The 27587-nt window shown below is 44.1% G+C and overlaps 3 protein-coding genes across 8 annotated transcripts in view; 2 read left to right on the forward strand and 1 right to left on the reverse strand.

The window, feature by feature from the left end:
• Positions 1-9559, forward strand: part of PHF20 (PHD finger protein 20) — a 130993-nt gene extending 121434 nt beyond the window's left edge. For all 4 annotated transcript variants that reach the window (XM_078057146.1, XM_078057148.1, XM_078057147.1 and 1 more), the window contains 2 exons: positions 1521-1704; positions 7009-9559. In XM_078057146.1, coding sequence (XP_077913272.1) covers positions 1521-1704; positions 7009-7151 — 327 coding nt within the window. In that variant the 3' untranslated portion in view covers positions 7152-9559. The remainder of the gene's footprint in view (positions 1-1520; positions 1705-7008) is intronic.
• A 1044-nt stretch (positions 9560-10603) lies between these two features.
• SCAND1 (SCAN domain containing 1) lies at positions 10604-11556 on the reverse strand. The gene has a single exon (XM_036111610.2). It carries the CDS (start codon positions 11387-11389, stop codon positions 10856-10858), a length of 534 nt encoding a protein of 177 aa, XP_035967503.1. The 5' UTR covers positions 11390-11556; the 3' UTR covers positions 10604-10855.
• A 50-nt stretch (positions 11557-11606) lies between these two features.
• Positions 11607-27587, forward strand: part of CNBD2 (cyclic nucleotide binding domain containing 2) — a 57906-nt gene continuing 41925 nt past the window's right edge. For 2 of the 3 annotated variants that reach the window (XM_036111541.2, XM_036111568.2), the window contains exons 1-2: positions 11607-11882; positions 14218-14271. In XM_036111541.2, coding sequence (XP_035967434.2) covers positions 11607-11882; positions 14218-14271 — 330 coding nt within the window. Of the gene's footprint in view, positions 11883-14217; positions 14272-25150; positions 25202-27587 lie in introns of those variants that run through there. The other variant, XM_036111596.2, reaches the window with a different exon arrangement.

Here is a 27587-nt window from a genome sequence, read left to right on the forward strand (position 1 = left end):
ATGCCCACAAAATGACAGTCACTGGGGGTGGGAGGTGGGGAGGTGGGAAGAAGTGAGGAGAAAAGTGGTGATTGGCACTTGATAAATGGAAGTTAAGTAGGAAAATGGGTTTTTTCTTTAACAGGGTTCATGTTGTAATTGCACCTAGCTGCTAATTCTTAGCATGAGCAAAGAATGAGTGAAGTGTTTTGTTAGGCATAAGGTTTTCAATACAATTCTATGATAGCTTTACTTTGACTTTTAACTTTGCAGCCCTGACATAAGAACAGTCCATTTTGTCAGAATATTTGCTGGTTATCAGCTTTCCCAAGAACAGCTCTCAATTTTTGGTTATTCAAATCATGCTCTTCTAGAGCCTCTTTGTGTCATTTTCCTGCCAATGTTGTCATCTTTAATGTTCACTGGTGTCATTCTGTCCTGTCCTCAGTTGGTCAGTGAGACTTTTTGTAACTGGAGAGTTTCTCCACCCTGGTTATCCTTCCTTTCAAACTTTACCCTGTGGTTGGCATCACCAGCATTAGATACCTTACTGCATATTGCCGAGTGGGACATCCTAGATTATAAGCCCCTCATGGAAGGGCATTGTGCCCTTGCCAGTGTCTAAACAGTGCTAGTCAAGGTTGGTGAGGTTGGTTTTGGAGACAGACCCAGTTTCAAGTCTGGGCTTAGCCACTTACTATGTGATGCTGAGCAGGTCACTTCATCTCCTTAGATGTGTCTCTTCACCTGCCTGTGGGAGGGGCCAGTGCCCGTGCCCTCTAGTTATTATGCATTGTGTCTGTGAAGAGCTCTCAGCACAGAGCTTTGCGCAGTCAGCTCTAATAAATATTAGCTTGACCCTATTTCATTTCAAATGAAGGAAGGAAGGAAGGAAAGGTTGAGATCCAAACCGTAGAAAAGGGTTGTGATCCTACAAACTAGGCAGATTCCCTAGAGGCATCTGCCACATATTAAAAAATCAGAAAATACTGGGCCTAAACAAGTCAGCTAGGATTAAAAATGTCTTTCATTCCTGGCAAGCTGACCATAGGCCAACACAGTGTTTTATAACCTTATCCTATTTCATTCTCATGAACCTGTAAGATGGGTTTTACTACTTGCCTCAGAGGCTCAGAAGGAAAAATAACTAATCCAGGCTCACACATTCAGCAAGACAAGGAGCTTGGACTTGAAACTAGTTCGTCTGACTCCTGCTAAGTAACATACTAACCCCTGTCTGTGCCCATCCTGCTCTATTCTGATCTCCGGGCTCTAGAAGCCATTCCGTGGGGCCTGTTTCAGGCCTGGGGCATTGGGCCAGTCACTGGGAAGCAGCTCTGAGGCCTGCGCTGCCCTGAGGTGTTTGTGATTGCTACTCAAAGCATTCCTCTGCCAGGTGTCCAAGACAGGAAGAGAGGGGGATAGAGGTTTGGGATATTCAAACTGCAACTGATTTTTCGGACGGTTGCAAACTCTGGCTGGTTGGAGAAGGGGCTGGGAGCTGTCTCCACTCAGTAACTTAAATGCCATTGCATTCCTAGGTGAGGGAATATGTCTCCAAAAAGGTCCTACCCGAGGAAGCCCCCACTCGGAAGCTGCTGGACAGAAGCGGAGAGGGGCTGCTGAGCTCCCAGCACCAGTGGCAGTTTAACCTGCTGACCCACGTGGAATCTCTTCAGGACGAAGTCACACATAGGATGGACTCCATTGAGAAAGAGCTGGATGGTAGGGCTCCTTCTCTGGCTCTCCACAGATAGCTGTATTCTTGCCTCCTTTCTTTTCAGTCTCATCAACCCCCATTCTCCCTCTAGATGGGCAAGCTTTACTTTTAGTATTTATCTGGCATTTCTAAGGTCTGTGTGATGTCAGGAGTCCTCCCTCACTTACCTAGTGCCTTCTGCAAAGCAGAGTGCAGAAGTATAACTAGACTCTGTCTGGAGGCAGTGTGCGACCTGAGCAACTTTGCTAACCAAGTTCTGTGGGGGATTTCAACTTTGACTTAATAGAGTTTTTTGGATGTCTTTGAGGATTAATCTGAAGAAAGCTTTTATTTCGGCCTTTCATAAAATCTAAACTGAGGTCTTCTCTTCTTTATCAGTAGAGATTTAAGAACTTGACTGAGTCATTTGGGTAACCCTGGGTATTTCCAGGTGTTAGTGGTAACAGATGGGCCTGATAAACATGCTCAAGTTCAGTCTCTTTTGATCCCTAGGAAGTTGTCAGTTTGATTTTTGAAGACAGAATTCCTTCTTGATTTTTCACTTATTTCTTAATTTTTTGTTTTCATTCTTAAAAAGGAGCCAAATTGAAAAGTAAATATTCCATTGGCGGATTCTGAGTATAGTCAGGCTACCATTGCTGTAATTGGGGATATAAAGCTACTTGTGCATGAAATAACTCAGAAGGATGCCATACGTTATACAAGCTAGAGTCATGAGGTGTGACCAGGGCAAGTGTGTGGCCGAGGTGCTGCCAAAGGCGGAGTGTGGCAGGGGGAGTGGTAACTGGAAGGCTTCCTGAACCCTGGGTCTGAAGCCAAGCCTTGAGGAAAGTGAGGTTTTCTGAGGGAGAGGGGGTGACTTGGTAGGTGATAAAAGGGCTGGCTTGACTGGGAAAGGGTTGTCCTATTGGAGAAAAGTGAGAGAAGGACCTCTATGCCCTCATGCTTCTGTCCTGCCCTTGAGGCAAACCTGAGGAACTGGGAATGGGAGACTAATTCAGGGTCCATTCTAAGGGCACTTCTGGAAGGGGGAGTGTTTCTGTCTCTTTTACTCCTAAAAGGTTTCCTTGGGCTCCTTAGAATGGTAACTGATTCCACTGTCTGAAAACCCTGCTATTCTCTAGCTGAAAGAGGATTGAATGCCACACTGGAAATTATGGATTTTGAGAGAATAGCAGTAGGAGTGGCTCTGGGTTCCTAGAGTAGGCTTAGCACCGTGGAAACAGGGAGGGTGTTCTTTTGTTGCCAAAGGAGCCTGCCCTTAGGGGGAGACATCACTGTTTCCCCACTTCTTACTGACTTGCCACTCCTGTTCAGTCTCATGGCCAGTGTGGTGAGGAGGATAAGTCTGGGCTCCCTTCCCCGGCCTTCCTGAGGGCCTCTTATGTGTCCTGCTGATCTGGGGTCATGTACTCTGTTCGTGTTCTGATACTCCAGGCCCTGAAGTGTGAAAATCAATTATAAATCATAGAGATTTTATTCAGATAAACAGATTTTTCCATTGTATTTAATTAAGATTTATCAGAATCCCATTTTATTTCAACCATAGTAGGGAGTGAACTCTTGAGTTCATCCAAATACCATTAAGATAAACTGAGCTTTTATAAGAATTTGGATATAGTATTCCTATTAAGAAATAGCCTAATAAATATTCTATTGACTGATTTATATTTTAAAAGAGTTATCGTTTTAATATTAACCATAATTTAATAATTTATGTAGTTGTATAAACAGTTGTAAAACTAAAAGAAAAAGATTTTTTAAAGATTATTTATTTATTTATTTGACAGAGAGAGACACAGAGAGAGAGGGAAAACAAGCAGGGGGAGTGGGAGAGGGAGAAGCAGGCTTCCTGCTGAGCAGGGAGCCCGACGCGGGGCTGGATCCCAGGACCCTGAGATCATGACCTGAGCCGAAGGCAGATGCTTAACCGACTGAGCCACCCAGCCTCCCAAGAAAAAGATTTTTTAAAAAATTATTTTAAAAGATTTTACTTATTTGTCAGAGAGAGAGCTCACAAGCTGGGGGAGTGGCAGGCAGAGGGAGAAGCAGGCTCCCCATTGAGCAGGGGAGTCCGATGCCGGACTCAATCCCAGGACCCTGAGATCATGACCTGAGCCAAAGGCAGATGCTCAACCGACTGAGCCACATAGGCGCCCAAGACAAAAGATTTTTAATGACTATGAAAATATTGAATCTTTTAGCATCAGAAATATTATTTTAAGAAAAAAATGTTACTTTACTGAGCATTGGCCTCTATCTAGATGGTCTGGGAGAGTATATGAAATGGAACCTCACCTTTGTGACCTTCTGTCTTGCTTACTATCATTATACTGCTGAGAAGCTGTTGAGCTTCCTTAAAAGAGAAACTTGGGGTGATGGTCCAGCACATGGTATGGAGAGAAGGCTGGCCTGCTGGATGCTGGGGAGTCCAGAGGAGATGCTATTGGCTCTCACAGTTCAGGGTCATCTTCAGTCCTGGAGATCTAGAGAGAAGGCTTCCACCTTAGGGGCTCCAAACACTCCTCTTAACCAAGCTCAGAGACTACTGAGTAACCTAGACTCTTCTAGGCTGCACACTGGTGCTCTTTCTCCCTGTGCATGCCTCCTGGGTCACCATAGTGTTGGGTGGTGTCTTTGGTGAGCCTGGAACCAGATCAGAAGTAGTTACAATGACCATAAGAGGGGCCTCTCAGCAACTGTAGGATCATCTTGTCAAGGACAGATGGACTGACATTCTGTCTGTGTTTTGGAAATGACCTAGCCAGTCCTGACTGCCTCTTTTCTTTTTTTTAAGATTTTTATTATTTATTTGAGAGAAAGAGAGCATGAGTGGTGGGGCTGGGCAGAGGGAGAAGTAGACTCCCCACTGTGCAGCTAGCCAGACTCGAGGCTCCATCCCAGGACCCTCAGATCATGACGTGAGCTGAAGGCAGATGCTTAACCTACTGAGCCACCCAGGTGCTGCCCCTGACTACCTCTTTTCTACACTCATCCAGATGGGCTCTTCCAGCATTGCTTTCAGGCCTTTTCTCCATTTATTCTTGTGCCCTTTTGCTGAGCAGCCTCTTGTCTCCTTCTAGTTTTTTTCCTTAAAGAATAATTGATGTATTGAAAATGGTCACTGGGGAGTTTATCTTGCTCAGCAGGCCACTAGTCACTCTCCTGTGACTTTGATCCTTTACTCTTGGCTTTCAAGTTCAGGTCTGAGAAGGCAATCTTATTTTTCTTATTTTCAAGTCCTTGTACTGGTTGGGATGAGGAGGAGGGGCTGTTTCTCCTCCTTGGAACCCCCACGTACCAACAAGAAATCAGAGGGAGGTAGGCGAGTTTTGGAGCCCGAGCAGTCAGTGGGCACTTTGCTAGGCCATTCCCACATTTTCTCACTGCCTCTGTCGAGTGCCTGCTGTGTTTCAGACACAGTTGAGTGTTTAGGGATATCATGGTAAGCAAGGCAGACTTGGCTTCTGCCCTTATGGAACTTGATCTTGAGGTAGAGACAGGTATTCATTAAATTATCCCATTATATATAATTATAAACCATGGTAAGTGCTCCAAAGGAGGAAAGATTTGATCACATAGCACCCTTAATTTAACACAGCTACGTGATTTAGGGTGTAGAGTTGGGGAGGGCTTCTCTGGGAAGTAACTTACAGGGAACAAAGGATTTTGAAAGGTGGGAAGGAAGGTGGAAGGCTGGATCTGAGGAGGGAAAAGGATTATGTGTGAGGCTGTAAGCTCTCTGAGGAACAGGCACTGGGTGGGTCTTCCTCTTTCTGCACCTTCAGCTCAAGGGTCCAGAAGGTGCTCAGTACAGGTTGGCTCATGAACTAGAAAGGCTACAGGCAGGCTGGGGTGAGCACAGGCCTCCCTGGAGGGGCTGGCTCTTGTCAAAAGACGCAGGGTTCCAAAATGGCCTCTCCCCGGATGCCAGAGCTTCAGGGAGTGGCTTGGGAAGAAAAAACATCTTCTATAGAGAAATCCCTGTTCTCAGAGATAAGGCAGTTTTTTAGATATTGAACCAATATTAATCAAGGATGTTAGTACCTGGACATCTTACATTAAATACTTAGAAAATAAAGTCAGAGTATTCAGTGTTACTGATGATAGGAATTTGAAGCAAATCAGACTTTATAGTGATAAAAATAGACCTTTTCAATCCCTTTAGATTCTCATTTTTCTTTTTTTTTTTAAAGATTTTATTTATTTATTTGACAGAGAGAGATAGCAACAGCAGGAACACAAGCAGGGGGAGTGGGAGAGGGAGAAGCAGGCTTCCCGCCAAGCAGGGAGCCCGATGCGGGGCTCGATCCCAGGACCCTGGGATCATGACCTGAGCCGAAGGCAGACGCTTAACGACTGAGCCACCCAGGCGCCCCTAGATTCTCATTTTTCTTAATAGGAGGCTAAAACACAAGGCTCTCTGATTTCCAACAAAGGAAAACCTTATAAAGACTAGGGAGTGGGCCCTGGGTGGCTCAGTTGGTTAAGCATCTGCCTTCAGCTCCGGTCATGATCCTGGGGTCCTGGGATTGAGTCCCGTGTCAGGCTCCCTGCTCAGCTGGGAGTCTGCTTCTCCCTCTCCCAGTGCTCCTCCTCCCTACGTGTGCTCTCTCTCTCTCAAATAAATAAAAATCTTAAAAAAAGAATGGAAGAATTAAAAAAGACTGGGGAGTAACACTGAGGAAGGTGGGTTCTTCAAAGCCTTCTAGACTGTAGAGCTGCACTAATACAGTAATCACTAGCTTATATGTGGCTCTTTTTAAGATTTTATTTATTTATTTGAGAGAGAGAGAGCACAAGCAGGGGGAGCTGCAGGCAGAGGGAGAGGGAGAAGCAGGCTCCCCTCTGAGCTGGGAGGCCAGCGCGCAGCCTGATCCCAGGACCCCGGGATCATGACCTGAGCCGAAGGCAGATGCTCAACCAACTGAGCCACCCAGGCGCCCCTATGTGTGGCTCTTTAATGAATTAAAATTGAATAAAATTTGAGTTCAGTTCCTCAGTCATACTAGCTACATTTTAAGTGCTCCGTTAGCTACGTGTGGCTAGTGGCTCCGGTATAGACAACACAGACGTAGGCCATTTCCACTGCAGAAAGTTCTGTTGGACTGTGCTCCCCTAAAGCATTTGAGCCTTGTCCTAGGGGGAATACTTTGTAGAGAGGGTGATGAGTCAGTGTTGCCTGAGTGGCCCCCCCTTCTCGCCTGACCTTGTGGGGATACATGGGAGAAGATGCTGGAATGCTTGCTGATGTTCTCACAGATGAAGTGTTAGGAGCTCACTGGGTCTCCTCTCTCTTCTGCCTACAGTGTTGGAGAGCTGGCTGGACTACACTGGGGAATTGGAGCCCCCGGAGCCACTGGCCAGGCTTCCGCAGCTCAAGCATTGCATCAAGCAGCTGCTGATGGACCTGGGCAAGGTGCAGCAGATTGCACTCTGCTGCTCAACATGAAACTGGGCACCCAGAACTAGTGGGGGCACAATCCTGGGGCACCTGCAGGAGGAGCTTTGCATATTTAAATAAATAAACCTAGCATGCCGAATGCACGTGACACCGACTGACTTCAGGGATCTGGGCAGGGGGTGTGATAGACATTGGACAAAGGGGCCATTTTGGCTGCTGGAGGGCAGGGCACTCTGATCTTGAAGCCTACCAAGAAGGTAGCAAATAGACTCTTGGGATTCCCTTCTTCTGTGCACATCATTGAATGGAGAGTGAGTCTTTTTGCACAAACTTGACTTGAAATCGTGCCACCGATAAATGGAATGAGAGCCAAAAAAGTTTAGTCGGAAACAGTTGTAAATTCAACTTGCAGCTTATTTAATTGACTTTTTTGTCAGGGTGGGGCACATGCCAAGCCTTCTTGTTTCTGCCTGGCATGGATTTAGGCAGCAGGCACCATTTTCATTTTTCCAGCTTCGTGAGGATGTTGTGACTTCACATTCTGTGGAGGTCGGGAAGGAGCAGAGGCCTTGGCTGCCCTGCCTTCTCCTTAGGACTCTTCACTTTTCTCACCACCTGTCTTGCATGACTTCATGGTACCGGGGACAAGTTTTGTATGCTTTTACCCCAGAGTTGGCTGGGTTGTGTCTTTTGTAGCAGAGCCCGAACAGCCTGTGGAGGAACTAGAATCTCACAGTAATAAGAATCTAGGAGGATTTCCAAACTGAAGCAGGCAGGGTCTGGAACCCAAAGGACAGCGTTTTCTACCCACTTCTTAATATTGACAGCTTCCTGGTTCTATTTAATGTCCAAAAAATGTTTCCCCAAATTTTGAACTCTTTCACTGTAAAGATTTGTTACAAAGAATGTGGTTTGGAGAATTACCTTATTTTCTATTGTTGTAAACAAACTTCAGATTCTACATGTGCTGTTTTTCTCCTTCCCAGAAGGGTGTATGTTCAGTAGTTGGCATTTTCAGAATTGTTTTAATATACTTTAACACTTTAGATTCCCTGTTTGTATTATTTTGTGAGGTCAAGGTGATAATGCTGCTTAAGGTCCAGGTACAATTTGTACCTTTTAAGACAACATTTGTTACTCTTGCAGGTTACATGTGTAATTGCTATATTGTTTTTCTTTGCTAGACAAAGTTAAAGAAAATGTTCCATGCTTTGAGGAGTGACCCGTTTCACCATTTAGTTTTCTTATCACTAAAGGCAAAAATCAAAGCACACTTGTCCATTAACACTCACAAGTTAATTATGGGTTTATGAATCTGTAATGTTATATGCTGCAAATATTTACTATGTAAACGTGAAGTAGCCAATATCTCTATAGCAATTACAGTATCTCCAGCGCCATTTGGAATGATTAGGCCTTGAAGGCACACAGGTTCATTGTGGTCTTGAAGGCCTCTGTACCAAAATCTGTTTCAGGGAATGCTCTGTCCAGTGATTTCTTCACCATTTGATATAAAGTGAATTTAGGGCCAGTTGACCTGCTGTAGCTTATCCATCAGAGGGAAGACATGTGGCCGTGACATCTGTAGTAAAGCTGACGCAGTTCCTCTCCAAGAGGCTCTTTCCCATTGCTAACGTTGGCATTTCTGATGTGGGAAGAAATGTCTAAGGAGTGTGCATGGCATCTATGTTTTGCGCAATTTATGACAGCCACATTATAAGAATGTTGTGTTTGTCTGAAAAGGGATGAAACAGGATGATTTTCTGTAGCCACAACTGTGAGGTATGATGACTGTTGTATTACTAGATTACTGATTTTTCTTTTCTCGGATACATTCGAGCATCACATCTGGGGAAGCTACTACAACTTTAAGGGAGTCGATGTCACGTCTTTCTCAAAGGCGGAAGCAGAAACTGAATTACCCTAATTCTGCCAAGTGGCCATTATTGGGTTTATTGTTTATAAAGGAGATAATCCCATTTCACTCATTGTGACTTTTGTCTTTAGGGAAGCAGGGATGAGTCCCAAGTTCTGATAACCTCAGTGTGCTTCTCTAATTTAAAGCCATGTTTAGGGGCTCCATCCCCAATTCCTGGGTCAGGCTGAATTAACTCCAAGTTGGAGCACTGGAAACTGTTATTTGCAAAGATTACTGTTACCATTTAGAAATATGTACACTACCTAAGTTTTGAGAAAAACTATCCACCTATAAAAAATTGCCTTGACAAAAACAGTTCTGGTTTGACTAATCATTTAGTTTCTTTAAATGAGTGTTATGCAAGGTGGACCCTTGATGAGCCAACATTGCACTGTGGATACATGTCTATGTTTACGCGCTATTAGAACAGAAGGCGCTGTATATAGAAATGTTGCTTTGAAGCAATATTTGCAAAACATGCAAACTTCTGTATCTGTATTTGGAAAAAATAAAACAGGTTTTTGTTGCTATGTTTCAATCATGTTATTATAAAGTTCTGTACCCTATTTTTAATATGCATTACATAATTTTCTATAAACATCTTTTAGAGGAAGACTTACATTGTAAACAGATAGATGTATCTTCTGCAGGGAAGCAGATGCAAGCTCAAGATTCTAAATCCCAAGAAAGTATGCAAAATAATTTTGAATTCATCTAAGGGTCTTTAATATGCGAATGTAAAATGTCCCACATCGTCCTCTAACCCAGTCTGGCTTGTGCTTTGTGGTGTGAGCTGCAGGCTTATTAGATTTCAGTTGTTGAGAGCAGTGAAGATAGGTCTGGCCTTCTTCATATTAAGAGATGGCACCCATTGCAATTAGGACCCTTCTGAGACCAATCCAAATTGCCTATGGACCCCAATTAGTTCCTTCCTCCTGGGTGGGCAGAAGACTTAGGGAAAAACAGGCTTTAAGATTTCATAACAGAGCTTCCCTATTACTTGCCAAATCCCTTCTTCTCTTTCTAAACAATTATGCTTATTAAAAAAATATAGCTGGAGAGAATTAGAGTGGCTCCAGCAATGTAATAATTCATTAGTTCATGCCAGTTCTACTTAAATTCTAGGGGCCTAAAATATGACAAGAAAGGTGAGTTTGGAGGCTTAAACCAGAGCTCTAAAGGAGCTCTCCGTAAGGAACTGCACTAAAACACTTACTAAAATAGCCTACAGGCGTAGGTCTTTTGGGAAGCCTGTGCCCAAAGGGCAGGTTGGTGTAACAAGTTAGTGGCCCAGTTGGTATAGAGGTAGCCAGTTGAGTAAGCACTTAGTAGAGTCGGATAATTACCTGCCACAACCACTATCCACTACCTTTTTATGTGGAAAAGCAATTTCATATTCTAGTGAGAGGTAGGGGCGAATATAGAACCACGGCTGCTAAAACCTTCTTTACGGAGACCCCAACTAAACAATGGAATCCCAAGTGGGGTCCTGTGGAGCGAGGAGAGAAATTTCCCAGATGTGGAGGCCCAGGCCTAGCCAACACGCTAATGATCCCACAAAAGCCAATAAATGCCAAGTGAATAGGGAACAAAGGCTTTATTCTCATGGGCTCCCAACTTGGTTTCGCCACCAGCCAAAAAGGAGGTTGGAAGGAGACAGGCTCGGGAAAATAAACCTAGTAAAGAACGAACGAAAGGGACACATCAGACGACTGGAGCTGCCAAAAACTCGGTTTTCATCAACGCGGAATGGAGAGCCAGGCTCAGGCCCCCAGACCCGATCGTGGCCGCAGTCCATAAAACGCCCGAGCCCGGTCGCCCGCAGCTCCACAGCTCAGCCCGTGATGCGCACATCCGTGCGGCGGCGAAGCCGCCGGGCCCGTGCCGCCTCCGGCAGGATGGCGAGCAGCTGCTCCTGCACCAGCATCTCCACGATCTGCTCCTTCGTGCGGATGTCGGGTCGCAGCCACTGGCGGGAGAGCTCCCGCAGCTGACGGAACGCCTCCCGCGGGCCTGCGGCGTCCTGGTAGCGGAACTGTCGGAAACGCTGGCGGAACGTCTCCGGGCCGGGTCGGGAGCCGCCAGGGTGTGGAGGGGAGCGCGGAGCAGCTTCGGCAAACGGCGGGGCGCCCTGGGCTGGGGGAGGCAACTCCAAGGCCGCGGAGGCCGCCTCAGGAGGCGTAGGAATCGCTTCGGGGACCGCGGCGTTGGGGCTGGAGGGCTCGGGGGCAGGCGGTGGGGCCTCAGGGGTCGACGAGGAGCCCGCAGAGTTACGCTCCGGGCCTGAGCTCAGGCCGGCTCCTTCCTCCTTCTCTGGCGGCAGCGCGAGGCCCCCAGCAGCCACCAAGCTCGGCTCAGTCTCCGCCATGACTCCAAGCTCCGGACGTCACTCTTTGTCCAGCAGCCGTGGGCTCAGCACTGCGTCTGCGCGGGGGCGGGCTGAAAGAGGGAGACGTTTGGTGTGTAAGGGCCGAGCCCGCGCGGCCTCCGGGGAGGCGGATGGGGGCTGGCTGACAGCCAACCGAACTCGACCGCACCGTCAAAGCGCCTGAGGGGACCGAAAGCGGAAGTCCCCTCTAGCTTCTATGATGAGCTCGGCGCCAGAGCGCCCGGAAGCCGAGTTCCGGCTCCCGGAAGCGGCGCCCCCCCGCGTTAGCGAGTCACGTCAGGAGGCGGCTGTGACTGAGGGGCTGGGGTGGACCTATCCAAGCGTGCGCAGGGCTCGTCTTCGCGATGTCGCCTCCCAGCACCAGTTCGAGGAATCGGAGTCCGAGGAGGAAGGGGAGGAAGAAGAGGAGGAGGAGCTGGAGGCGGAGGAGGCCAGAGGGGTCTTTACCCGCTATAAGCTCTTCGGCCCGCAGGTGATTTGCACCTCCCGCTGCGTGCACACCTCCTTATCAGACGGAGAACCACGGTTTCGCTGGGGCTGGCGCCCGGCCGGTGGCGGGAGCGGGGCGGCGGGACGGAGATCGGCACTAGGGGAGCCTCCGACCCGGGGAAGTCCTCTTTCCGTCAAAAGAGGAGGGCAGTGGCACTCGTCTTGTTGCGAGGATGACAAAATACAACGTGTGAAGATCCCCAACACGCATAGTAAGACTCTCCCCTCCCATGGCACGAAGTATATGCTCAAGAACTGTGTGCCATTATTATATTTTGCGTGTCCTTTGAAACCAAGGGACAGGTGCCTCTGTGGGTTCTGCTTTTAACATTAAGATTAGACTGTGAATGCCTTGCCCCATATGCATGGGCTTACTGAGCCCTTGAAATGTGGCTAGTCGGATTTGGGATGTGCTGTAATGTAAAATACGCTCAAGATTTAGTACAACAAAGAGTAAAATATCTCAATATTTTTTATATTGATTACATGTTAGATTGATAATATTTTGCATATGTTGCGTCAAATAAAGTGTATTATTAAAATTAGCCTGTGTCATTTTACTTTTTAAATGTGGCTACTAGACAAATTTAAATTATATGTATGGTTTGCATTATATTTCTGTTAAGCAGCCTTGTGCTACAGTTTTGGAGTCAGGCTGCCTTGGTGGAATCCCCATTTCAGGGTTTATTTGCCTTAGGCCAGACATGTTGAGAGGATTAAATCAGCAAAGCCCTTTGAAAGAAAGGGCTTTTTATATGTTTGCTATTGTCTTCATTATGTAAATTGCTATTTCTGAGCTGCAGGGTTTTTTTTTTTTTTAATCTGTAAAATGTGGAAGTAATACAACTTACCTCATAGAAGTTATGAGAATTCAGCGAGATGATGCAGATAAAAGCATGTAGCTCTGATAACCCTTCAGTGATATATTCTGTTTGACGGCTGACTCACAATTATGTTTTGTATCGCCATTTTATGGATAGGGAAACTAAGACCCAGAGAGAGGGGACCCATATGAAAGGTTTTGTCTGAGCTCTGTGCAGAAGGACTGGGTCTGTTTAACAACTTGCAATACACTAGCAGCCCTCATATAAAACTTGCCCCCCCATAGGATGTGCTCTCTTGGATGGGTAGAAGTGGATCCTCACAGAACATTTTTCACAGCTTGAAAACCTTGAAAGTCATTGCAATGGGTCTTGAATATTTTTTTAGTTATTGACACTTAAAATTGGGAGATTTCACATGGGAAACTGGATTTCCAGCTTTTCTTGAAAAAGTAGATGAGCTGACCACATTGGACCCACTCACATTCCTGCCAATCAACAATTAATTAGCTGGAGCTGAGTCGAGTCTCCTTTCAGACAAGATGTTCTGTCCCAGATGGCCTCAATCCCCACCACTCCCTTTTGTCTCAGAAACAGAATGCTGTTTACATTTACTATTGCTCTCAGGTTGTTTTCCTTAGAGCTGATATTTTTCTTTATTTCCAGAGGTGGGAAAACAGGTGCCTAGAGTTTGTTATACCTACTAGCTTCAAACCTTTACTTCCTCTGCTTCGCCTCTTGGCATTTTGATTCACTGCCCTGAGTGAACCAACAGTCCTATTCCCTGGGTGGTAACAGGCAGTCAGAAACCTGGGTTTAAGGGAGCACATCAAACCTTGCTGCAAGGACGAAGGGTCATGGAAGGCTTTACTGGGGAGAACTTCAAGCTGATACTCAAGAAGAAAAAGGGTAGATTTAGGGGCATTCCAGATAGAAGGCATTGCCTGTGCCGAGGCACAGAGTGAATGGGAGCAAAACTTTGTGGAAACTGCAGACTAAAAGGGGGGGGGTGGCCAGGGTCTGGGAAAGGGATGAAAGCTGAGGTTGGAAGGTCATTTGGAAGTTAAATCATAGACTGCCTAGAATTCCATGTTGAAAAATGTAATCCTTGTTCTGTCAGGGAAGGGAATGAACTCTTGTGGTCCATGGAATCACAGAATGTTAGATCTCTAGTCCATTTCTCGCATCCCTATTAGAATCATAGAATATTAGAAATGGAGAGATCTTGGAGATCTATTAGAATTGGGGAATGTTAGAATGGAAGGGACCATTGACATTAAATCCAAAAATTAGATGCAGTTATTCTAAACTCTATGGGTGAGCAAATCCCCAGAATCTAAAAAAAAAAAAAAAAAGTTAAAATACCTCTTCTGGAATTATCCTACATACTTATGCATATGATTTCAGGTGATTCCCAGGTATCCTTGAACCCATCCACAGGACCCAGGTTAAGTTTAAAATATATTTATATGTATTCCATTCTCCCGAATTTTGCAGGTTAAGAAGTCAGCACACCAAGAGGAAATGGACTGGTCCAAACTAAAACACCTAGTAAGTGGTTCCATGAGGACAGAATTCTTTTGACTTGTAGTCCAATGTTCTTATCATATTAGGCCTTTTCATTAGCACCAGGTTGGGAGCTCACTTGGGAAGGGATCATAAATCATGCATCTCCTATCACTTAGTTTCCAACACAAGATTCCCAGTTGGACTCTCAGTAAATGTTGAATCAAGAAAAAAAGGACAAGTAGTGGGTTTCATCTATGAAGGAGAGCTCTAATATGATTCCCATACTCTTTCAGAGACTTTGGTGTCTTTTAATGGCATTTTAAGGCTTTTTATTTGGAAATAATTATGGCTTCATAGAAAGTTGCAAAAATAGTACAGAGAGGTCTCATGCACTTTTCACCCAGTTTTCCCCAGTGGTGATATCTTGCACAATCATAGTACAATATCAACATCAGAAGATTGACAATGATACAATCCACAGAGTTTATTCAGATTTTACCAGTTTTATAAGCGCTTATTTGTGTATGTGTATAGGCCTATGCAGTTTTATCACGTGTAGATTCATGTACCTGTGCCACAATATCTAGAAATGTTTGATGACCACTAAGATCCTTTAACTGAACTAAAGTGATTTTGATCCTTGGTGAATTACAGATAGAAACTATACCACATAGAGTGCTCTCACAAAGTAAACTGTATTTGTAGCAAATAAGGAGATCACGGGTAATAACTTCCAAAGCTGTGACTCTGAGCAAGGGTGAATGGATTCCTTTTATTTAGGTAAAGTAGGATGAATATTTAGATAGGAGGGCCTTGTCATCATATGTAGAGGTGGGCATAAAGTCATGCATGCACCTTAAGGAAACATGCCTATACATGTATTGTGCATTATGTAAATGAGGTTTGTGCTCCTCCTTGAGTGCAGATTTTAGTATTATAATGAGGTAAAGGTAACAGTTGGTCACTCCATGGCCCATCTGCGCATGCGTGAGTCAGGGGTTGAGTTCAAACTGAACTGGGTGGTCTGGGCCAGCTGCAGCATTTTGTCCAGGCAGTCCTTACTGCTTGAGGGTTTTCAGTTTCCATCACAGGATGCTCTGCCCATTGGGTCTTTTGCCTGAGTTAAAGAGATAAGCTGGAAAGAAGAGCTTAAGGAAAAATGTGGGACAGAGGTTGGTGAGTACAAGCAGGTAGGCAGCAAAGGTCAGGTCTTGAGGTCTAGTTCTGACAGTCCCTCCTGCTACCGCTTTATAATTACACCCATCCCTCTCCCCTACCCCCCATCTCTAGCCGCAGGCAACCACTAATCTGTTCTCCATCTCTATAATTGTTTCATTTCAAAAATGTTATATAAATGGAATCATACAGTGTGTAACCATTTGGGACTGGCTTTCTTTGCTCAGAATAATTCCCTGGAGAGTCATCTAGGTTTTATATGTTTCATAGTTTGTTCATTTTTATTGCTGAGTAATAAGCCATGGTGTGGATATGCCATGGTTTGCTTAGTCACTGGCTGAAGGACATTTGAGTTATTTCCAATTTCAGGCTATTCCAAAATGAAGCTGCTATGAATTCTTTTATCATATGGCTTTAGATAAGTCCGATTCTTTCTGAGCCTGGAGGTAGTAACTACCACACAGAATGGCTCTGAAGAGTCAAAGAGGAAATATATGTACAGGAACTGGTACCAGGTCTGATATTATTTAGATGCTCTTTAATTTCTTACCTCAATGTTTTATTGTTTTCAGCATACAGAATCTGCATATATTATGTTATATTTATACCTAAGTATTTCATGTTTTTAGTGCTACTATAAATGGTGTTGTTTGAAAATTTTCAGTTTCTAATTGTTCAATGGTATATAAAAATACAATTGATTCTTGTCTAATGACTTGTATCCTGTGACTTCATTAAACCATGAAACTCACCCCCATTGGGGCTGTTTTTTCATTTTTACTACCTGCCCCCCACCCCAGCACACTTGCCATTAATTACTTGTAAGAGTCCCAAGTTGTGTTTTGTCCGAAGTTTTTGGTTACAAAGGACAGGGGAGAGCGCCTGTAATGGGGTTACTGCATCTTGGTTGCCACTGGAATTATTTATTCTGATGCCCAAATTACCCTATATTTGACCAGTAAGAACGCCTTCAGGCTGACTTCTATCATTTTTTGAAAATTTCCATACTTTTCAGCACATCTTGTACCTTCCCTATCCCAGCTCTGGAATCAGCCATTTCTCCAAGAAACCCTTGTTCTTTTAGTGGAGAATGGTGTTTAGAAACCAAGATTTGGGCACTGGGTTTGTTCATTGCTGTTGGAATAATCACTGCTCCTAGACTCCCTCATGAACAGAGTGAGGAAAAGTACCAGGAAAGTTAGTAAAGGAAACCTCAACTAAAGTTGGGTTTGGGAAGACTTGTAGGGGGAGCTCTCACGCAACCACTTGTGGCCAGTTACCCCAAAGAAGAGGAGAGGTACCTTGCATCTCCAACAGGAAGGGGTTACTACTTCACCACTCTGGCAAAAGGAAGATATTCTTCTGGCCCAGCAACAAGCCCGGCCAATGGGAAGTGCTCTGGTTCAGCCAATGAGAAGCCATCATCCCAAACTCTTACTTTCCTCTAAGGAACCTTCGTACTTCCTTTACTAGTGACTTCCTTGTCCTACAGTCCTCTCTATGAAAGCCTCCCATTTTGCATAACTCTTCAGAGTATTTCTGCTTGCTAGATGAGGTGTTGCATGATTTATGAATTGTTTGATAAAACCAATTAGATCTTCAAATTTACTCAGTTTTTAAATTTACTCAAATTTACTCAAATTTTAACTATATATCTATTTATTTATGTATCTGTTTCTATATCTGTCTATATATATATTGAAATCCATGTGTTCACACCAACACCTTCAACTCAAGTTCTACACCATGGGGTTTATTCTAGTTTTTGCCCTTTCCATTCATTTAATTCTCTTTTTCAACAGAGAGAAACCTGGCTCTCATGATCTTCTTTCACCAATCCTCCTATGAGTAACTAGTCTCCTGTTGTTGCTTCCATCTCCCATCATCCTTACCCTGCCCAGGGCTCCAGGGCTACCGGCTCGCCAACCACAGCCTCCTCCACGTCTAGGCAGATGCCTACCATGGCTGGTACCACCTAATGGCTTCTGGACGATCATTTAAGAATGGAGGAGGAAGGGGAACATTCTTTTTTTTTTTTTTAACTTAAAGAAAAATTGTGGTAAAATCTACAAAACAAAATTTACCATTTAAACCATCTTTAGGTGTATAGTTCAGTGGCATTTAAGTACATACACATTGTTGTGTAACTGTCACTACCATCTGTCGCCAGCAAATTTTCATCTTCCCCAATTGAAACTCTGTACCCATTAAACAATAACTCCCCATTCACCCCTCTTCCCAGCCCCCAGCAACCACCAGTCTATTTTCTGTCTCTATGAATTTGTAGGAACCTCATACAAAGGGAATCCTACAATATTTGTCCTTTTGTGTCTGGCTTGTTTCCAAGTTCGAATATTTCCAAGTTTCATCAACATTATAGCATGTATCAGAATTTCCTTCCTTTTTAAGGCTAACATTCCATTATTATATAGATAGCACATTTTGCTTATTCATTTGTCAATGGACATTTGGGTTTTTCTACCTTTTGACTATTGCAAATAATACTGCTGTGAACATTGGTATACAGATATCTTTTGGAGTCTCTGCTGTTAATTCCTCCAAATATATACCCAGAAGTAGAATTGTTGGATCATATGGTGATGCTTTACTTAAATTTTTGAGGAATTGCCATGCTATTTTCCACAGTGGCTCCAACATTTTACATTTACACCAGCAACGCACTTGGGTTCCAGTTTCTCCCCATCCTTGCCAGCAGTTGTTATTTTGCATTATTTTCTCAATGGGAGATGTTAAATAGAAAATTTTAAGGTAAGTTATGAGCAGACAGGATATTCATATTTTCAACAGATCTAGTAATCTTATCATTTCATTTACACTCACCACACACTACATGCATCGTTCCAGGAGGCCGGCTGTGATCATGGTGAAGAGAAAGCAGGTTCAGCTAATGAGGTGGTTTGGATACAAGGGCCCCAGGATGTTCCTTGTGTGTGTGTGTGTGTGTGTGTGTGTGTGTGTGTGTGTGTTTTGTTTTTTTAAAATCTTTCATTACAAAGTCTAAGAAGCTTGCTCTGGTCTCTCTACTGACTTTATTTCTTTTTGGTAACCTATTTTATCAAATATGTTTGATCTTGGGGTAAAGGTCTTTTATCTTTTGATGTCTTGATAAGCTGCAGATACTGGTCTAGGGTGCTTAATCTAGCCAGATTACATTTGTAATTAACTCAGTTATTACTAATTATTGTTCCTGATAAACCAATGTAAATTCAAAAGCCTGGGTACTTTATAATCCTTTTGTCATTTTCTCCTTTCACTTATTTCTATTCAATTGCAACCCTCCTCGTTTCTAGAATTCAATGAACCTGTTTTTATTGTGGTGCTCTACTAGTAGCTGTGTCCCTTATTGCACTGCATTGATTTTGTTTAATTACTTAGAAATTGATGCATTTAGGGATGCCTGGCTGGCTCAGTCAGTAGAGCATGTGATGCATGATCTTGGGGCCATGAGTTCAAGCCCCACACTGGGGGTAGAGTTTACTTAAATAAAAAAAATTTAAAAATTGATGCATTCATTTTAACAGGTGAGATATACTATATATATATATATATATGCATATATATATGTGCCTAGTACAAAATTCAAAGTCAAGAAAGAGTAATTGTTATACTTCTCCTTTTTTTTAATCCTTTTCTATCCAGTTTTCATGATTATTGTTAGTTCCCTTTATATCTTTTAAATAGGCTTATACATCTTTTTCTTGGTTTATCAGGTTTAAAATGTGTCTGAAGATTTACAGCTATAGGGAACTTGGCAGGCTCAGTCGGTAGAGCATGCAACTCTTGATCTTGGGGTTGTAGGTTTGAGCCCCACGTTGGGTGTAGAGATTACTTAAAAGTAAAATTTTTTAAAGATCTTATTTATTTGTTTGAGAGAGAGAGTGCATGAGTGGAGGGAGGGGCAGACGGAAGGGGAGCAGCAGACTCTCCCGCTGAGCAGGGAGCTGGACTTGGGGCTCAATCCCAGGACCCCGTGATCATGACCCAAGCCGAAGGCAGACACTTAACTGAGCCATCTAGGCGCCCCACTTAAAAATAAAATCTTAAAAAAAAAAAAGATTTACACCTCTGAAGTTGAAGAAACCCATGTACTTAGCCCACTCTCTCTCCCTCTGTGTTTCCATACCTGTTAGTTGTATTATTTCTTCGTTCCTTTTTAAGTTTTCATTGACAACTCCCTCACTTGCTTTTTGCAATCCTGATCTCTGTATTCAGCAAGGCTGGCTTCCTTTTTGATGTTTCTGAAATGATCTTCAGTTCTGAGGTGTTTTTGTTTTGTTTTGTTTTGTTTTGTTTTTTTAAAAACACAAAAATAAAAAAACCCCACTTCTTTCCTGAGCTCGGCCAGTGCCATCTCCTTCAGTTGCTTCATCATCTCTTTGAACTATTGCATCTTGCTTTGAACTCTTGTTTTGAAATGTATTAAGCCCTTTGAGTTCTTTGTGTTTCCTGATTATCATCTGTTTCATGTTAATTTTTTTTTTTCTGTGAGTGCCTTTCATCTGCCATTTGTTTTTTCTGGTCCCTGCTTCCCCCCTCACCCCCCCCCACTTTTCTGTAATATATGGGTCTGGTGCTATTTATTTTTTATTATAAATGCCCTTTAAATGAAGTGAGTTCTTTCTGGACCAGCTATTTGCTGGAGGTGTGCATGGAGAAGGGACTAGAGTAGAATTCTGGGCTGGCCGGAAGTCTCCGAGGTCATCAGCACAGCTCCTTCTGACAAAGGTTTTGTGTGAGCAAATTGCCTTAGTTCTTTCCTCCTCCTGGCAGATGGAGCTTGGCAGCTGCAGGGCCACAAGCATGGCAGTCAGTGCGATTCCCTGGCCAGCCCTCGTGCCCTGCTTCTCCTTGGTGCCAGAGGCACCAGGGAAGCTCTCAGAGCCCAGCCCTTCTGATCCCAGTGCTCTACAGAAGGGGCTGTTGGTTCTGCCTTCCAATGTGCCCCCTTTTGGGGGAGAATTTGGAACTCTGCCAGTTCTCCCTGAGACCTGCAGCCCCAGGCCTTCTCTGTTGGCTTTAACCCTCTGACTTGCCATTTCTGCACAGGCCAGCAAGACAGCGTCCTACTCTAAGGACCTTTGCTGAGAGCTTTCTCTGGCCACTGGGTTGCTCAGTCCAGAAAAGTTGGGCTGTGAATGCCTCCGGGGGTAGCCCTTAACCAATGGGACAGCTTTGAGCATGCTTTGTGCAGTCTTATTAAGGTCCCAGCACAGTGGAGTCCCAGTGGTCCCCAAGAGTGACCTGTTCATTAATGTGGCCCTCTCAAAAAAAGTTTTTAATTTTTTTAAAAAGTTTGTTTGTTTGTTTGTTTAAGTAATCTCTACACCCAATGTGGGGCTCAAACACACCACCCCAAGATCAAGAGTTGCATGCTTTTCTGACTGAGCCAGCCAGAGACGCCAAAATGATTTCTTTTTTTAAAATATTTTTTTCTTTTATTTTTAAGTAATCGCTACAATGCTCTACCAACTGAGCCAACCAGGGGCCCCGATGATTTTTTTTTTTTTAAGATTTATTTATTTATTTGGGGGGGTGGTGGGAGGGGAGGAGCAGAGGGAGAGGGAGAGAGAAACCCATGCAGACTCCACACTGAGTGTGGAGCCAAGGTGGGGCTTGATCCCACGACCCTGAGATCGCAACCTGAGCCAAAACCAAGAGTCAGCCACTAAACTGACTGCATCCCCTAGACGTGCCCCCCAATGATGTTTTTAAATGTACTATTGAGGGGCGCCTGGGTGGCTTAGTCATTAAGCATCTGCCTTTGGCTAGGGTCGTGATCCCGGGGTCCTGGGATCGAGCCCCGCATCGGGCTCCCTGCTCAGTGGGAGAGTCTCCTTGTCCCTCTCCCACTCCCCCTGCTTGTGTTCCCTCTCTCGCTGTCTCTCTCTCTCTGTTAAATAAATAAATAAAATCTTAAAAAAAATAAATGTACTATTGAATTCTGTTTGCTTATATTTAAAGACTTTAAAAACGATATTTATAAATGAGATGAACCTCTAGCTTTCTCTTCAGGACCCGGTACTATTTTCTTTCTTGGTGATGTTGGAGGTGGTGAGAGAGTTCTTTTACAACTTCCTCTATTTCTTCTATGAAAATTAGTCCATTTATATGGCTTATATCAGGGTCACTTGGGTAAATTATTTTCCTAGAAAATTGCCCCAAAAATCCTAGTATTTAAGTGTTGACAACTAATTCAAAAAAATTTTTTAAGATATTTTTTTACTTTTTAAGTGATCTCTACACTCAACATGGGGCTCGAACTCCCGACCCCAAGATCAAGAGTAGCATGCTGTACTGACTGAGTCAGCCACATACCCCAACTAATTCAAATTTTTTAAAAAACTGTCAAAACATGCCAGCAGGCTAGATATGGCCTGTGGACCACAATTTTGCAACCACTGATTATATAATCAAAGGACTTTTAGGCCTGAAAGAGGCTATGTAGATCTTATACTGGGAGTTGCAAGTAGGTAACATGCCCGGCAGGTAACGTGATTCTCTGAGGTGAAGACCTTGGTGAATCAGAGAACCCATTCCCCAACTAAAGATAACCAAGTTAAGTTTTAACAATATTTTAACCAGAACACCATGTGGGTCAACTAAAGCAGTCTGCAAACTCAACTTGGCCCAGGGATGGCTGGTTTGTGACCTCTGCCTGCACACCTCGCTTCCTGCTGTGCATCCTGGGTATCTCATATTCCAGCCACATCTCGTGCTCTCTGATCAGGGCCGGCCCTTTCTTCATTTATCTTTATAGCTTTATTTTAGTGACTTTCTCTTATGGCTGTGGTTCCCATCCCCACCATATTGTGAACTCCTTGTGAGCAGAGACCGTGTCTTACTCACCTTTTCCTGCTTTGCATGTAGTTGGAGTTCTATAAATGTCTGTTGCATAACTCTTATAATTAGCAAAACAATAAGGATCTTATCTTGAAAAGAAATTATTTGGGGTTCCTGGGTGCCTCAGTCGGTTAAGTGTCCGAATCTTGATTTCTGCTCAGGTCATGATCTCAGGGTCCTGGGATTGAGCCCTGAGTTGGGCTCTGTGCTTAGGGGGAGTCTGCTTGAGATTCTCTCCCTCTCCCTCGGCCCCTCCCCCTGCTCATGCTTTCTCTCTCAAATAAATAAATCAATCCTTTAAAAAAAAAGGGAAAAAGGGGCGCCTGGGTGGCTCAGTAGTTAAGTGTCTGCCTTCCGCTCAGCTCATGATCCCGGGGTCCTGGGATCAAGCCCCGCGTCGGGCTCCCTGCTCAGCGGGAAGTCTGCTTCTCCCTCTCCCACACTCCCTGCTTGTGTTCTCTCTCTTGCTCTCTCTCTGTCAAAAAATAAATAAAATTTTTTAAAAAATTTTTTTAAAAAGGAAAAGAAAAGAAATTATTTGTTAAGTTGGCTCTAACTCAGTTTTATTATTTTTTAAGATTTTATTTGTTTATTTATTTGACAGAGAGAAAGATAGAGACCACAAGTATGCAGAGTGGTAGTTAGAGGGAGAGGGAGAAGTAGCCTCCCTGCTAAGTAGAGAGCCTGTTGCAGGGCTTGATCCCAGGGCCCTGGGATCATGACCTGAGCCGAAAGCAGCCGCTTAACCGACTGAGCCACCCAGGCACCCCTCTAACTCAGTTCTAAAAGGAGGAAAGTGAGGCCCAGTGTGGTTAAGGTAATTTACCCAAGATCACATAAGACTAGGACCAATGCCCTTTCTGACATTCTACTCTACAACAGTTCAATTTAAGATTAGAAACTGGGATAGTGGGGCGCCAGGGTGGCTCAGTTATTAAGCGTCTGCCTTCGGCTCAGGTCATGATCCCGGGGTCCTGGGATCGAGCCCCACATTGGACTCCCTGCTCAGCAGGAAGCCTGCTTCTTCCTCTCCCACTACCCCTGCTTGTGTTCCCTGTCTCACTGTGTCTCTCTCTGTCAAATAAATAAAATCTTAAAAAAAAAAACAAAAGACCACTGGGACAGAAATGACACTTCTTTAATTTCTTTTTTTTTTTTTAAAGATTTTATTTATTTGAGGGAGAGCAAGCACGAGCATGGGGGAGGGGCAGAGGGAGAGGGAAAAGCAGACTCCCCATTGAGCAGGGAGCCCGATGCAGGACTCGATCCCAGGACCCTGGGATCATGACCTGGGCTGAAGGCAGACACTTAACTGACTGAGCCACCCAGGAGCCCAACACTCCCTTAATTTCTAGAACTGACTTTAATGTCTGACTCTGAGTCCCCACCCTGCCTCCTAATAGACAATTTAGATGTCTTCAGGTAAATTGAGATCCAATCCAGTAATTTTGAGGGGATGTAATTTCAGGCTGATTGACTCATCTTAGGCCAGTTCAGAGTTCTCCAAAGTTCCTGCCTCTTTCTCCCCAACACTGATCCAATTCCTACGGAAATTATACAGCCACCACTGGCAAAAGGGGAGGTGGGGAGTGTCTACTTTCAGTGTCTCATCAGGGTCTTGGCCCTACTTACTGGCATCCTCCGATGCCCCTTGTTAGTCTGGGTCCTATCCATGTCACTTGCATCTCAGGCAGCTCAGAGGACTGATCGGATACCTCCCTGTCCATAGCCACCTCCCACCATCTTTCTTGCCTTCCCTGTCCCCAGTTTGTTTCAGAAACTCTCTAAACTTTTGTATTTCCTTCCTTAAGACCAGGTCTGTGGTAGAGGAGGCAAAAACTCCACACTGCTTCTCTCTCTTTTTCTCTGAAACTTTCTCTTACTCTGTTTCTCCCTGAGTTCTTTGCATCTTTTCTCAAGGCAAGGGAGGAAGAAAACCCAATTCTGTCTCTTCTCATCTCTGTAAGTGGTTAGTCTCTCACTCTAGGAGGGGTGGCCTTTGAATTTAGTAATTCAGAGCTTGGGTCTTCCCTGTTGTCTGGCTGTCTTCACTGTGTTCAGTGTCCTTCCATTTGGCTGTCAGTTGGGAGAGGGTTGGCAGATAGGCCTAGCTGGATAGGAATGGCAAATCAGGCAATACTTGAAATCATAGTTTTTTATTGAAGATTCTCATACAAGAGCAAATTGCGGTCATCAACTGCCATCTTTAATCTAGTAGACAGCAGTACTTTAGATCCTATATCCTTCTCTACTTTTGGAAGGACCTCAGGGTCACTGAGTTCTAGTCACCGAGTTCCTTTCAACATTTGGCACCCCATTTAACTGAGGACTTCTGATTTTCTGAGTGTTCCTGATTTGCTGATTTAACAAGATTTGTAGGACAGCGTCATGCACCCACACCTCAGGGTCTCCAAGTTCTAAGCCTTGCAGAGCCCCCTAGGCTGAGCTGTTAGGTGCTCCTGCCCCCAGCCCAGAAGCCTCCTGCTTTAAGATGGCTTCATGACTAGCAATCGGTTAGCTACTTGGAGTCTCATTCTTATGTATGGAGTGGGTGTAAGGACCCTCACCTTGTGGTAGTTGTGAGGATTAACTAAGATAATGCCTATGAGTGCTCGATAAATGTTAGACTCCCGGATTCCAATTCCTTCCCTGCCTTCTCTTCCAGAATCCTCCATTGTGATATAAGAAGATTCTGAGAATGAGATTTTCTCAGAACAAGGCTTCCAGAAGCTGTTGGTAGGGTATGAGGAGTGGAGAGAAACTCCTACCTTGCCACCGAGGGAAGCTATTTGTTTCTAATATAAGTGGATGCTTTGGGAAGGATTTGTGGTCCTACCCTTGAAAGGCAAAGGGGCTAGTTGTGCCATTTGCCAGCTCAGGAACCATGAGGAGATATATGGTGTCTTATTCGTGGCAGATCCTGAAGAAGGAACTGGTGAGGATGTCAAGGGTCCTGGGAGGGAAGAGTGGTATTTTGAGGAAGGGAGGATAGGTGAAAGAGGGGGCTCTATCTTTTGGAGTCACAGCATGGCACAAAGGATAGAGTCCAGGTTATGCTTCAGAAAGACTGAATTCTGACCCATTCCCTGTAGACTGCTATGCCCTTGACAGTGGGCATGTCACAGGCTACACTCTGAGCCCCTAAGAACTGCTCTGTACCCACCCTTCCTGCTGTCATGAGATCCGGAGGGAATAAGGCCTGGCAGCAGGATAGAGTGATAGGTTGAGCCTATGGATTCTGGAGCCAGACAGCCTGGGTTCAAATCCCTATCACCTATTAGTCATATGACTAATATTAGTATTAGGCAAGTTACTTGATTTGTTGTGCCTATTTTCCCCTCTCTGAAGGGTGATGATAGTATTAGTATTGATTGCATTGATTTATTGTTGACGATGAAATGAGTTGATACATCTAAAGGGCTTACAATAGTGCCTGGTGGAAAATTAGTATTTGATAAGTATTAATTTTATTAATAAAGCCTTTCCCTGTATTTCCTTCAGATATAAATGTTTTTAAAGAAGATGTTATAGGTACTGGTGAAGCTCCTCATCATCCCATTCCCTTCTTCCTCACTGGGGACCACTTTCCTGAGGTTGATGTGTACTATCTAGATTTTATTTTCTTATTTTTTATTTTTTTTAAGATATTATTTTTATTTTTCGACAGAGAGAGAGAGAGCGAGAGAGAGAACGCAAGCAGGGGGAGAGGGAGAAGCAGGCTTCCCGCCGAGCAGGGAGCCCGATGCGGGGCTCGATCCCAGGACCCTGAGATCATGACCTGAGCCGAAGGCAGACGCTTAAGGACTGAGCCACCTAGGTGCCCTGTACTGTCTATATTTTAAAATTTTATTACATGTGTATGTATTTATAAGTAGCATAGTATGTAACACATTTTATTTTAAGATTTTATTTATTTATTTGACAGAGAGAGAGACAGCGAGAGAGGGAACACAAGCAGGGGGAGTGGGAGAGGGAGAAGCAGGCTTCCCGCGGAGCAGGGAGCCCGATGCGGGGTTCGATCCCAGGACCCTGGGATCATGACCTGAGCCAAAGGCAGACACTTAACAACTGAGCCACCCAGGCGCCCCTATGTAACACATTTTTAAAAATGGTGTCCTTTTTCAACCTTTTTTCCACTCAAAATTGTGTGAGCTTTACCCACACTGACATACACAGCTCTAGGGCTATGTTCAGTCCTGGGATTGTACAGTAATGCCTTGATACATTCCCCTCCTGATGGACACTTCAGTTGTTTTCAGCTTTTCCCATGGGAAATGTCTTCCAGTTCCTGAATCCGGTAAGTGTAAAATGGTATCTTGTTGTTGCTTTAATTTGCATTTCCGTTATCTCTAGTGATGTTCAGAATCTTTTCATTATTTATAGGTGATTTGGGTTTTCCCTTTGAATTACCTGTTCATATCTTTTGCTCATTTTTTGGGGGGGGTTATTTGTATTTTTCCCTTGATTTGTAGAATTTTTAAAAATTAAAAAAATTTAAAAAAAGCAGTTTTGGGTAGTGGTTTTTTGTAATAGCTATTCTTTCTAATTTGGGGTAGGAATCCTTTGTTGATTCGGTGCCTGGCAAATGTATTCTTCCAGTCTTCAGTTTGTGTTTTCATTTTATTTTTGATCTCCTGATTAACAGAAGTTAATAAAAGTTTTTAGCTTTTGCATTTGTTTCATTATGGAAATTTTCAAACATACAAGTTGAAATATAATGATCACTCCTTAAGTCTAACAGTCAGCATTTTGCCACATTGGCTTGTATTTGTGTGTGTGCTTGTTGAATCATGTGAGAGTAAGTTGCATTTTTTTTTTTCAAAGATTTTACTTATTTGAGGGAGAGAGAGCATGAGAGCACAAGCGGGGGAGAGGGAGAAGCAGGCTCCCTGCCGAGGACTCAATCCCAAGACCCTGGGATTATGACCTGAGCCTCAGACGCTTGACCCACTGAGCCACCCAGCCGCCCCTAAGTTGCATTTTTTATGACACTTCTTAAAAATAAGGACATGATTTGGCGCCTGGGTGGCTCAGTCGTTAAGTGTCTGCCTTCAGCTCAGGTCATGAACCCAGGGTCCTGGGATTGAGTCCCACATCGGGCTCCCTGCTCGGCAGGAAGCCTGCTTCTCCCTCTCCCACTCCCCCTGCTTGTGTTCCTGCTCTCGCTATCATTCTCTGTCAAATAAATAAAATCTTTAAAAAAAAAAATAAGGACATGATTACAACATCACTATAAGATTAAGAAAATTAACACTAATATCCCTAATATCATCTAATCTCCAGGCATATTCAACTTCCTTATTTGTCGCTAAATAATGGAT

Source organism: Halichoerus grypus, chromosome 10, assembly GCF_964656455.1.
Source record: "Halichoerus grypus chromosome 10, mHalGry1.hap1.1, whole genome shotgun sequence".
NCBI lineage: Eukaryota > Metazoa > Chordata > Mammalia > Carnivora > Phocidae > Halichoerus > Halichoerus grypus.

Excerpts from the sequence above, each read along its gene's own strand:
- SCAND1 (XM_036111610.2), bottom strand. The coding sequence starts at position 11,389 with ATGGCGGAGACTGAGCCGAGCTTGGTGGCTGCTGGGGGCCTCGCGCTG.